We start from the raw sequence: 12207 nt of genomic DNA on the forward strand, positions 1-12207 counted from the left end.
ATTATGTATGCAATAAAAATATCAACCTATTTGATGCAATTAAAAACACCAAGATATCAAGCAAAATCATATTATATGTTAGTCATTTCAAAATACAACAATATAAGTAATATTCACTAGAGCCTTTGATTCAACTTGAACAAGGGCATCCAAAACCTTGTTGATTTTATCTTTTTAAAGATTTGTGGATATGCTCTTCTCAACACAAAACTATGCAATCTAATGCACACAAACTAAAAAAATACTAATGTGAGGTTTTTGGGAACAAGTATGAGGAACTTTCCCCAAATTTTATAAGATAATGTGCAAGTGCAAGATCTATGAAAAAAAGATAATGAATGCACAAACAATGATAAATGTGAGATTTTTAGATTTTTCAAATTAGAGATGCAATGCAATGTTAAGCTAATATAGAAGATACATCATTAACCACTAAGAAAAATAACTAAGACTCAATGCAAGAAAAGAAAATCTATGGTAAAGATGTCATTGTTCTATACTAATAAAATCAAAATGCTATGCTAATCCAAATGTTAGAATGTGAAATGCTAAGTGCTCAAAGTGCTCAAGTGCTCTAAAATGCTATCATTTAATTATTGAGTATTGATGGTTGTTAGCTTGTGAATGAAAAAGAGTTATTTGAAGCAAAAGGGTGGACAAGCAAAAAGAATGAGTCGCTAGGATTAAGAGGAAAACCTTGTAAAAGTAAAAGTAAGAAGTTATTTAAGGAATTGTGTTCTAGAGGAATCACTATGCCCCATATTATGTGGATTTAAGAGTTAATAATTTTTTATAGAATAGATTTTTTAAAAGATTTGTAGTGAGATGTTTGAATGTCCACTTGTCAAACTTGAAAATAAATTACAAGAGAGGACCCTATAGTCAAGCACCCTAATTTAGTGCTTATCAAAATCCTACAAGCCAATCTCATTTCTTTATAACTTATTTAACAAGTCCCCTACTTACACCTAAAGTTTTAGGGCCACATTATCAAATGTGATGCCACACCAACGTTTTTTTCGTTAAGGTATCCAAAACAATCCCCAAAAAAAGTGGTACCAACCTTAATACATTTCAGACGCACGTGCAGTTGATGTGGCATCACATGTTTGGTTTTTTTAAACTAAGAGATGCATTTCATTCAATTATGGATAATCATCATTAACAAAAACAACTATGAAGTCACAATTATTGATCCCATTTGGTCAAAAATATTAAATATTAAATGGACAAATGTAGATATTATTGTATGCTATCACAACCATGGGAAGTTGTTCAGATATTAGATCCTCTCCTAAATGTTATAAGATTTGTAATGGAATGTTTTTAAATCTGATAACCTCGTTGTACCCTCGTAACATTCCAGAATAGAAATGGGAAGTAATCAATGTAGATTTGGTACAAGAACTGCCCATGTCGAGAAGCCAATGCAATTTGGGCTTAGTTCACAAACTCACCAAAATTGTTCACATTTCATACTAGTGAATATTACGTATGAGGCATATGTGAGCACAAGGAATTTGTGCAAATAGTCTTTAGAATGCATTGAAATATTGGGATGACTTTGAAGTTCTAGCCAGCACTGTTTTTAAATTGAACCTAAGCCCGACGTATCATTCAAAAACCAATTATCAAATAAAAAAGAGTCAATTACGTGTTAGAGGATTCAACATTATAAGTACAGCCAGTTGAATTCGCTTATAATAGTTCCTACCATTCTTAATTCTTACTATTCTGTACTGAAAGGATTAGAAAAACCTATCCAAATGTTTATAATACGAGGCCCACAGCTAACAAACGAACTACATTAAAATAGCACCATTCAGAGCTTCTCTAACAAGATCTAGAGAAAACAATAAAAAAAAATTGGAAGCTTTTTCATCCTCGCAAATATCAGATATTCGAGCAAAACGATATAGATACAAACTTCACAATACAAGATAAATTCATTTGGATTTTCTGTAGCCGTAACTTTCGCAGGGTATAGTGACTGTTGGTGCATCCTGCAAATCGTATTTAAATAATCTCGATGTACTGCGTATCAAAAGCTTTACACATTTGTATATCATTTGATACCCACTTTTATCAATGGGACAGTTACTGTTAAGACTGCAGTTAGAGGTTATCTATGCACTGTGGAGTCTTGAATAAATAAACTTTTGTTTATAAAGCATAAGTAATATTAAAATTTTCAAATTAAACTTTTGATTATAAAGTATAGTAATATTAAAATTTTGAACTCAAAACTTATTGTTTATAAAGCATAAAAGTAATATTACAAATTTGAAATGTTCTTTAAATAATAATACATGTTAGAACAATCGTTCTAATCCCTACATTACAGGGAGGTATTTTCCATTCGTATACCTGCCTCATAGGAGAAATTTCTCCATGAGTGAAACTTAAATCTAAGCTTAAATATCCAAATTTGGAATTAAATATTATCTTTACAATTCTGACATTTACCATTTATTCAATAAGAAATTGAATAATCATGTCCTCTTGAATTGAGGTAATTTTACCGTGCCCGTAATAAATCATTGATTTCTAAACTAGTGGGTGTAACACTTCGATTCAATGTCCATGACATGGACTGGAGCTAAAACAGTCTTTAGGAGGCTGAAGTCAATCCGATTAGCTTGCATAACTAGACTCCAATTAATATCTCCGGCCTCTCGGAGTAGCCGCATTAGAATAACTGCTCAGGATTCCTTCAAGCAAGTAAAGGTTCATGCAAAGAGGAGGGCATTTTCACTGTATCTAAATCCATGGTGAGTGTCACTATCATGCCTAAGAGAGCACATACTCCAGGGACAACAGCTAGAGAGATTCTTGTCAATGAAAGGCATGCTCCCAAACCTGACGAAATTAAACAGCTAGTCGCAGAGCCTGCGGAAACAAATCAATACATCAGTTTTAATCGTAAGATTACGTTTAAGAGTGGAAACGCTAACCCATACTCATTCAAACAGTCAGATTTAAGGCTGGGTGCAGAGAAGTTTCCAAATAGGCGATGGCTATAATGCCAAGAGAAGACCCACCCGAGTGAACCGTGTATTAGTCACACCAACCCTCCTAATGATAAAATTCCCAATAATCTTCCATCTGCATGCCCAGTAAATGGGCTTTCCCTACTCAATATGACGTAAGGTCCAAGAATCCAGCTTAATGATGATTATTATATTTCAAAAAATTAATGGGTGTAGTTAGCCTATACCGCAAAAAAAAAATCTCTGAAGCTTAATGAAATAGAAGCATTACAGACCCGAAGAATTTAAAGATGGATATTTATGGGTAGGAAATCTCAATCCAATTGTCATATAAACCCTATAACAAATGAGCAATTCAGCTTACGTGGCATCAGCGAATACTTACTATGAAAATCTTCAATGACGTAAAGAACAATGCCACATGAAAGTTTCTCTAAGAAACTCAGTGAGCCATAGACAAATGCACATCTACTGAGATCTTCGCCAACTAAAATGCTTTCCATGCTGATTGCAGTCACCTGCCAAGATTGTGAGAAAAGGAACTTTTAAATGTAATGAATTTGAAATATAAAACATGGGCGGAAAAGAGATTGCTACAAATGACACATAACATTTAAAATTTTCACTTGCAACACGTACATGGTCTATATCTCTGACTAATATGACAAAGTAGGACATTGTTTAAGACTTCATTTACGTTGTGATATTCAGCATATCTTAGTATCTCCACTTAAACATTAAGATAATCTGACAATCCTATTTTTTGAGAAGTTTTAAAGCCTTCAAATTTCAAATAGCAAAACTGTATGATATAGTTATTCTTAAGTTTTTTACGTATCCTGTGCATGTGTCCTCTGCAAAGTCAGGAGTAAGCAACTTGCAAGGAGGAAAAATCCATTTTACAATATCTCCATCGCCTTTCACAAATGAATTCTGCAGTGCATCCTTTTCATTTGTATCCTAGGGCAATGCTTAGAAGAAAATCAAGATGGTTCGAAGAACGAATGATGATGAATCAATAAATTACGTCAGAGGGAAGTACCCAGTTAGAATAGCTAATCAAAAGTGCTAAAAAGATTCCAGCGGTCAATTCTTAAGAACTATCTAGGTCTCAATCTAGATCTAGTTCTAGAAATAACAAAATAAAAGAGGATTAAACTCAAACAAGCAAGCACTAACAAAGTAATAAAACATAATCAACTCTACAGAGATTATGTTAAACAGGTGTAAAAATCGGTTATGCTGGTCCCATAAAGTTTCCTACGAGTCATAATACATTTTGGATATGTGGCTGCATGGTAGGCTGTTGAGTATATTAGTCCCATATATGATTACGATCAGGTGCATGTACAGAGGACTTCACCTACATCTATCTATTGTATCATATGCACTCTTCTAATTTATTAACTTGTCTTCCTGGATACCTTGGTGAAATTTGCTAGTATCCTTCTGATATATTTAATGTACAGGGGTTTCTCCTTTTTGTTGATCATGATTTATGTTCCTTTACAATCACATGATGCACTACAGCATTGGTCATATAAGAGGTCTTCTGATCATTTTGGCATTTCATTTGAATTGATTTCCTAAAGAGAAGGATTTCCTTTTATGCTAGAAATACAAATCTTGTAAAGATTTGTACAAGATTTGGAGGGAAGTGTAAATATTCTGCAAATTCTGAATATCAGATCTGAGATAAAACCTTCTTAGACTTGCTGTTCTGATCTTCTTTAATGTCAGACCTTGAAAGGAGATGATAATATTAATTGACTCTCTGAAAATGTATTTATCACAGCAAGAATCGATTTGAGGCAGAGTTGCTTAAAGGAACAGACTTGTGAATTTAATGTGTGTCCTTTAACTACAACAATACCCTCCATATATATAATAACCAAAGGGCATGTCCCAAAAGGGACATGACCCTATCTAGATCGGCCCACAAAGACTCCTCATAATCGGCGCCTAGAAAGGAGATTAATTTAACAGCAAGCATAACTAATTGTTAATGTTTATAATGCTAACTTGGAGTCACCCTAAAAGGACCGGCGATCGTGCCTATTCAAAGAGCAATGTATTTATAGCCTTAAAAATGGTTTTATATGCTCTAAGAGGAATGTGCGATCTGCACAATCAGGCTGTATGAGAATCGAAAGTTATAGTTTTAACACTCCCTCTTAACTTGATAATCATACTAAGAGATAACATATCTAGCATCATCAATTACGATGAATAAGCATAGAATGATACTCTATATCTATTTGAATCTTCTTTTTAGCATGTGGTATTATTGAACACATGATACAATGTCATATTATTAAACCTGTGATATGACATATCACTGATACTAGTGATAACAATATTGCAAAGAATAAAATATATAGGATAAATCCGAAGAATTATTAAATTCTTCATTTATCCAAGTTGTGACTCATAAGTACTGGTATTCCTATATCACAACATGATCCTGAGTTAAGACCTACCAGAACACAGGATAAACTCTAGAGAATAATAAAATTCTTCCTTTATCCAAATTGTGATTTATAAACATAGCAATGTCCACTTCACAATGTGATCTTGAACTCATCTAGATCTTACAGTAGAACTCTATTGTTTAGCACATTATCTAAGAGATCGTCATCTCTCATAATGTCGTTCATACAAGTAACTTTCTAAGCCAAACTGCTTCCTGAGAGGCCATTGCTGCTGCAATGTATTCTTCTATGGAACTTTGTGCTGCTTAAGACTCTTTTCTACATATCCAAGATATCATTGCTGATCCTAACATTAAAACAGCATCCGGAAGTACTTTTTCTATCCTTAACACTTCCACCCCAATCTCAGTCAGTGAATCCATGTAAATCCAAGTCAACTTTCTCATATTTGAGCCCAAGGTTAAGAATGTCTTGTAAGTATCTCATAATGTGTTTAACTGCAATTAGGTGAATCTCCTTTGGCTCACACATAAATTGACTTAAGGCGTTAACAACATAGCATATATCAGGTCTTGTATTTACCAAGTACATAAGGGACCCAATCCTTTGTCTATAGAGAGTAGAATCTATGGAAGGTGATTTTGTTGCTGCTTCTTTAAGTTTATGTAGATTAGTCTCCATTGGAGAAGACATAAACTTGCAGTTCCACATTCCAAATCTCTTCAAAATATCTAATATATATTCCCTTGACTAAGTATAATGCTGTCAGAATTCTGTCGTACTTCTAGTCCTAGAAAGTAATGAAGGAGTCTCAAGTCTTTCATCTCAAATTCTCTAATTAGATCTTTCTTGCATTGATCTATGAAATGATCACCTGTTATTAGTAAATCATCAACATACAGTATCAAAATTATCATATCATCTTTATCCTTTTTATAATATAGATTTGGATCGGCTTCATTTTTGGAGAATCCTATGCCGGTGAGATACTTGTCAATTCTTTCATACCAAACCTTGGAGCTTATTTAAGCCCATAGAGAAAGCTTTCTTGAGCCTGCAAACAAAAATATTAAGATCATGAGTTTCAAATCTTTCAGGTTGCTCCAAATATACGTCTTCTATAATCTTTCCATTAAAAAATGTTGTTTTTACATCCATCTGATGTACTTTTCATCCCTTCGATACTACAATAGCCAGGACTGCTCTTACAAAGGTGTATCTGGCAACAAGAGCAAAGGTTTCTTCATTATCAATCCCTTCTTTCTGAGAGAATCCTGGCTACAAATCTGGCTTTATATTTTTCAATGCTTCTGTCAGCAGCATGCTTTATTTTAAATATCCACTTGGAAGAGACAACAGATTTTCCTTCAGGTCTACGAACAATTTCCCAAACATCATTCTTCATTATGGATTGGTATTCTTCCGTAATAGCACCCTTCCAAGATATATGTTTAATAGCATCTGAAACATTGATTGGTTCTGATTTAGACAAATCATTCATGTTTGTTGTATAACTGGAAAATCTTTTGGGTCTTCTGCTTTCTCTGATTGTTCCAGATGGTACAGTGAAGTCTTGTGCTTCCTCTACTGTCTTAATGGCCCAAAGTGGTCTTTTCTTAGAATTTTTAGTTTCTTCAAGATTAAGATTTTGAATTTCATCTTCAATTTCTTCAATGTTCTCCCTCTGCAACTCAATTTCAGTATTTCTTTCAGAACTAAGTGTAGGAGAGGGTTCTTCAGAACTTAGGGCTCTTTTGAATGCTAAATCTTCTTCAAAAATTACATCACTACTAAGTTCAATATTTTTCTACCCAAGTATGAAAATATATGCTATAAATGTTTCTACCCTACAAAAATACCTTTCCTCCTAGAGGGTTCTAACTTAGTGCTGTTTTTTTTTGGAACATGGATATATAAAAGGAACCCAAAAATCTTAAGATGACTTAGATTGAATTTACCTTAGTAAAAACTTTTTCAGGAGTTTTATCTCTAAGGTAGGAGTGAGGACTTCTATTTTGAATATAGACAGCAGTACAAGAGGCTTTTGCCAAAAGATAATATTCTAGATTTTGATCAAATATCATAGGTCTTGCAACTTCTATAATTGTTTTATTTTTCCTTTTTGCTACCTCATTTTATTGCGGGTTATAAGGAATGGTATACTCCCTCTTAATTCCTGTTTCTTTACAAAACCTTTTAAACAAATCTCAAGTGTATTCCCCTCCATTATCAGTTTTAAGAGTTTTAATTTTAAGTCCTGATAAGTTTTTAGTTAAGGTTTTAAATTATTTAAATCTCTTTAGGATTTCTTCTCATTCTTTGCATTTTAAGAAGTAAATCCAAGTTTTCCTAGAGAAGTCATCTATAAAAAGCATATAGTACCAGAATCCTCCAAGAGATGGAACAGACATAGGTCCACATAATCTGAGTAGATTAATTCCAAAACCTTGTTAGTTTTTCTAGTGCTATCATGAAACGGACTTTTGGTGTTTTTACCCAAAGCACATCCTTTGCATATGCTTGAGTGATCTTTATTCAGTTTAGGTAAACCAGTAACCATCTTCTCCATGATTGATGAAATTTTGAAATTTAGATGTCATCACCTTTTGTGCCATATTTCATTTATATCCACGGCTTCATGAATTAAGGCTTGAATAGGTCGACTAGGTTCTGAATTTAATTTATACAAATACCCTTTTCTTTGACCAATCAATTTTTCTTTCTTAATTGAAGAGTTCTTAGCCCAAGTTATGACTTTACCATCCATGAATGCAACATTATGTCCATCATCTTCAAGTGTTGTAACCGAGATTAGATTCCTTTTTATTCCTGGTACATAGAGTACTCCTTTAAGAAGTAGAGAACTACTTGACTTTAGTTTCAAGGTGCAATTTCCAATTCCTTTGACAGAATGTGTTGAATTATCACCGATGGTGACTTTGCCATTAACCTTATCTAATATAGAGTCTAGTGCTTCTTTGTATCCAATAATATGTCGAAATGATCCACTATGAATCACCCATGCTTTACTTAAGACTTCATTTGATAGTGCCGAATACAATACACAATACTTAGGATCATAGTTATCCTCTTCCCTAGTAATGTTTGTACAATTCACTTGTTTAGAATTCTTAAGGCAATTAATCTGTAGTGTCCAAACTTTCCACATCTTAAGCATTTTATTTTTAATAGAACTTTCTTAGGTTTGTCATTCTTTTAATTACCCCTTTTCTTCTTGAAATGCTTCTTCTTGCCTTCATAGGAATTTATATTAAGAACATAAAGTTCTTCATCTTATGTTTTCAATTTTCCTCCTTTCTTAAGTTTTCTGGATTCTTCCTGAAGACAATCTCCCTCAAGTCTATTGAAGTCAGAAAGATTATCTTTAGCACTTACTCCTTGTGTGAATGTTTCCCATGAGTCTGGTAATCCATCTATAGCCATCAATGTTAGTTCTGTATCATTGATGATGGTTCCTATACTTGCAAGTTCATCTCTTAGGCTAGTAACCCTTTAGAAGTGAGAATTCATCGATTCTCCCTTCTTTATTTGTATGTGATTTAGTTGCCTTTTTAGTGTGATAACTCTAGTTGCATTGTTAACCTCATGCATTTAGTAATGCATTCATCATATCAAATGTTGTTTGATGTTTCGTTAGCATGGGTACTATATCATTTTTCACTCCATTTAATATGATCTTAATGGTTTTCCTATTTCCTTTACTCCGGATAGATTTATGAGGTTCAACATTAGGTTGTCTGGATGTTGAATCAACAAATTGTTTTACATCATGATTCTAAATTTCCAAGCATAAAAGTGTTCTTTCCTATCAAACCTGTCCTCAGGTCTGATTGTGTATGTCATTGAAGATAGGAGAATGATGCTAAATATATATCAAGTCTGATTATTTAATTTGCAGAGCCTAGGTTCAACTACCAGAGCTTTGATACCATGTAAATATTCTACAAATTCTGAATATCAGATCTGAGATAAAACCTTCTTAGACCTTCTATTCTGATCTTCTTTAATGTCAGACCTTGAAAGGAGATGCTAATATTAATTGACTTTCTGAAAATGTGTTTTACCACAGCAAGAATCGATTTGAGGCAGAGTTGCTTACAGGAGCAGACTTGTGAATTTAATGTGTCCTTTAACTACAACAATACCCTCCATATATATAATAACCAAAGGGCATGTCCCTTAAAGGGACATGACCCCATCTAGGTCGGCCCACAAAGACTCCTCACAATCGGTGCTTAGAAAGGAGATTAATTTAACAGCAAACATAACTAATTGTTAATGTTTCTAATGCTAACTTAGAGTCACCCTAGAAGGACCGCCAATCATGCCTATTCAAAGGGCAATGTATTAATAGCCTTAATAATGGTTTTATATGCTCTAAGAGGAATGTGCAGTCTGCACAATCAGACTGTATGAGAATCGAAAGTTATAGTTTTAATAGGAAGAGCGTTCTTGAAGAGAACTGGTCTCATTTTGTCCTCTTAATGAAAAAAGTTGTCCATGTACGAGCTTAAGAGTTTTAACTAGAAATTTTAGTTGATGTAAGTTTTTCTGAATTGGAACGCATTTTAAGGTTAGTCGTGAATTCTCACGGCATGGCCTAAGCTCTAAAAAACTGCACCAAAAGTCAAAAATATTGTGATTTCTTTTTACTCAGATCTGCGAAAACACAGCAATTTCTTGTTGTTTTCTACAATAAATCATGCAAATCATGAAGAGTTCATGCTAAAAATTTGGTAAAAAATCGCTTTGTTTTCTGAATTTTGAAAATTGGTCCATGGTGCATTTTGTCAAGAGCTTAGCCAAGTCCTATTCTGACTGGGGTTTATTTTGGCTTAGGCCTGCAAACCTGGCTTAAGTTGGAAATTCACATATCTGATCATATTATAAAATTCCTTGTGAAATCTTCTCAGGTATCCCTTTTTTGTTGATCAAACAACATACCCTTATTAAGCCTCTAAATTTCCTTTTGAACCTTTCAATTTATATGCAACTGGTTAGCAGGTCAACCTAGTCTTCTCTAAGTGTCATTAGAAGATGAACAAATCCCCCAATAAAAATTATAAGCTGCAAGCGCAGGTGTGGAGGAAATCAGATGACATTGGTTGGTGCATTGCCTGATTAGATCAAAGAACAAATGACCATTATTTGTGCCTAGATTTAGTGGTAGGGGCGACTGAAATTCATGCCACCTACCCCTTACATGGCTATTGAATCTTCCATAAGAATAGTTCATGGCATATAGGGAAAAAGGGTGCACCCAATCCGCAATGGTTAAACCATTTTAACCATAACCACAAATCTTAGGTTTAAAGCCAAACTTAATGCTTTCTCTTTGTGCTATTGGTAATTTAGTCTTGTGTTTAAGGGGAGAAGAGTGTTGGTGGCGGCTTTAGACAGCCAACTTTAAGTAGAATGCTAGACACTTTACTCTTCAAAAGCTGAAAGATGCTTGTAAAAGTCAGATCCAAGTTTCCAAGATTCCTTTGTGTTGACCTAACTAGACTAATAGGTGGTCTAGTTCCTTGAGGGACAAGGCATGGGTGACCCTTCTATTAGGTTCACTAAATGACTGCTTACAAGGGTCTGGTTTAATTAAGTGACCCTCCTCCTAGCACTAGTCCTATTGATAGTGGTTTTCGCACAACCAATGTCAATAGAACAATAGACACTCCACTTCTCTTAGAAAAGCTGGGAGATCCTTGTAGGAGACAGCTCCAAGTTTCCATTTAGCAAAGTCTTGCTTGAGTTGGAACAGCCAAGTGGTCTACCTATCTAGCCTACTCTACACTAGCATAATATAATTATACACTTACCCTAAAGCTACTAAGCTGCAAAAAGAAATCAAAAGAACATTAAGATTCTAGAAAAAAATAAACTGAAAGCAAATGATCAGAAAAATAACGGACAATAATAAGTTTATCTCTTATCTCTGAAAGTTTTTTTTTTTTTTTAAATCACAATAAAGTTAATAAACCAATATTGTAATGACTAGTATTCACACAATCATCAACAACATTAGTGTGAGTTTGAGGATGATCACAACGCAAATAAATAAAATCAAGTGAACCACCATATTCCTTACACAGATTTTATACACAACTCTACTAACAGTTCATTTAAGCAGCTTTCACCAAGTTACTCACTCTTAAAGAAACAAAGTAGAAAAAACTACTACCAAGACTGAGTGCATTTGAAAACAGCTGGAGTGATCCTCCGAATAGATGAGAAGGTTACAAAGTAGGCCTTCAATGCTGAAAATCAATAGCTCACTGATCAAATGTCAACCACCACTGCAAATTCCACAAGAAGGTTATAAATAATCAAACTTGGGCGCCAAAAATGAGCCCCAGCAGGTCAACTTAAGCTCACTTTGTCCCTTAGAGTGCAAAGCTGTAATTTTCACTGTAAGTTATTAAAAGTATAAACAATTTTAGTTTCAAAATAGACCTGTGAGGGTGAACATGTCCACAAGAAGAAAGCACCTTTATTACATTAGAGAAAAGAAAAGATCCAGCTCATGATCATCTAGAAGACATCTTTACTGCCTGGAAAATGAGCCTAAAAATCCTTCAATGCATCTTGGATGTGACTGGAATTCAGCATAATCGTGTATTGAATTCTAATCTTCTTGGAGATTAGAGTCTCCTTTGCAGGTCACTGACCAAATGTCAACCACCATTACAAGTTCCACAAGAAGGTTATGAATAGCCAGTCTTGGGTGCCAAAAATGACTAAGGTCAACTTAAGATCACTTTGTCCAT

At 34.1% G+C, this 12207-nt stretch overlaps 1 protein-coding gene across 6 annotated transcripts in view; it reads right to left on the reverse strand.

Annotated features, from left to right (window-relative positions):
- Nucleotides 1-2232: 2232 nt before the first annotated feature.
- Nucleotides 2233-12207, reverse strand: part of LOC149577011 (uncharacterized) — a 65946-nt gene continuing 55971 nt past the window's right edge. For all 6 annotated transcript variants that reach the window (XM_089821562.1, XM_089821586.1, XM_089821571.1 and 3 more), the window contains exons 12-13: nucleotides 3376-3508; nucleotides 2233-2889 (exon numbers count right to left, since the gene is read on the reverse strand). In XM_089821562.1, the coding sequence (XP_089677688.1) occupies nucleotides 2714-2889; nucleotides 3376-3508 (309 nt within the window). In that variant the 3' untranslated portion in view covers nucleotides 2233-2713. The remainder of the gene's footprint in view (nucleotides 2890-3375; nucleotides 3509-12207) is intronic.

This window comes from Cupressus sempervirens, chromosome 1, assembly GCF_028749045.1.
Source record: "Cupressus sempervirens isolate cs-2001-9-10 chromosome 1, ASM2874904v1, whole genome shotgun sequence".
NCBI classification, from domain to species: Eukaryota; Viridiplantae; Streptophyta; class Pinopsida; order Cupressales; family Cupressaceae; genus Cupressus; species Cupressus sempervirens.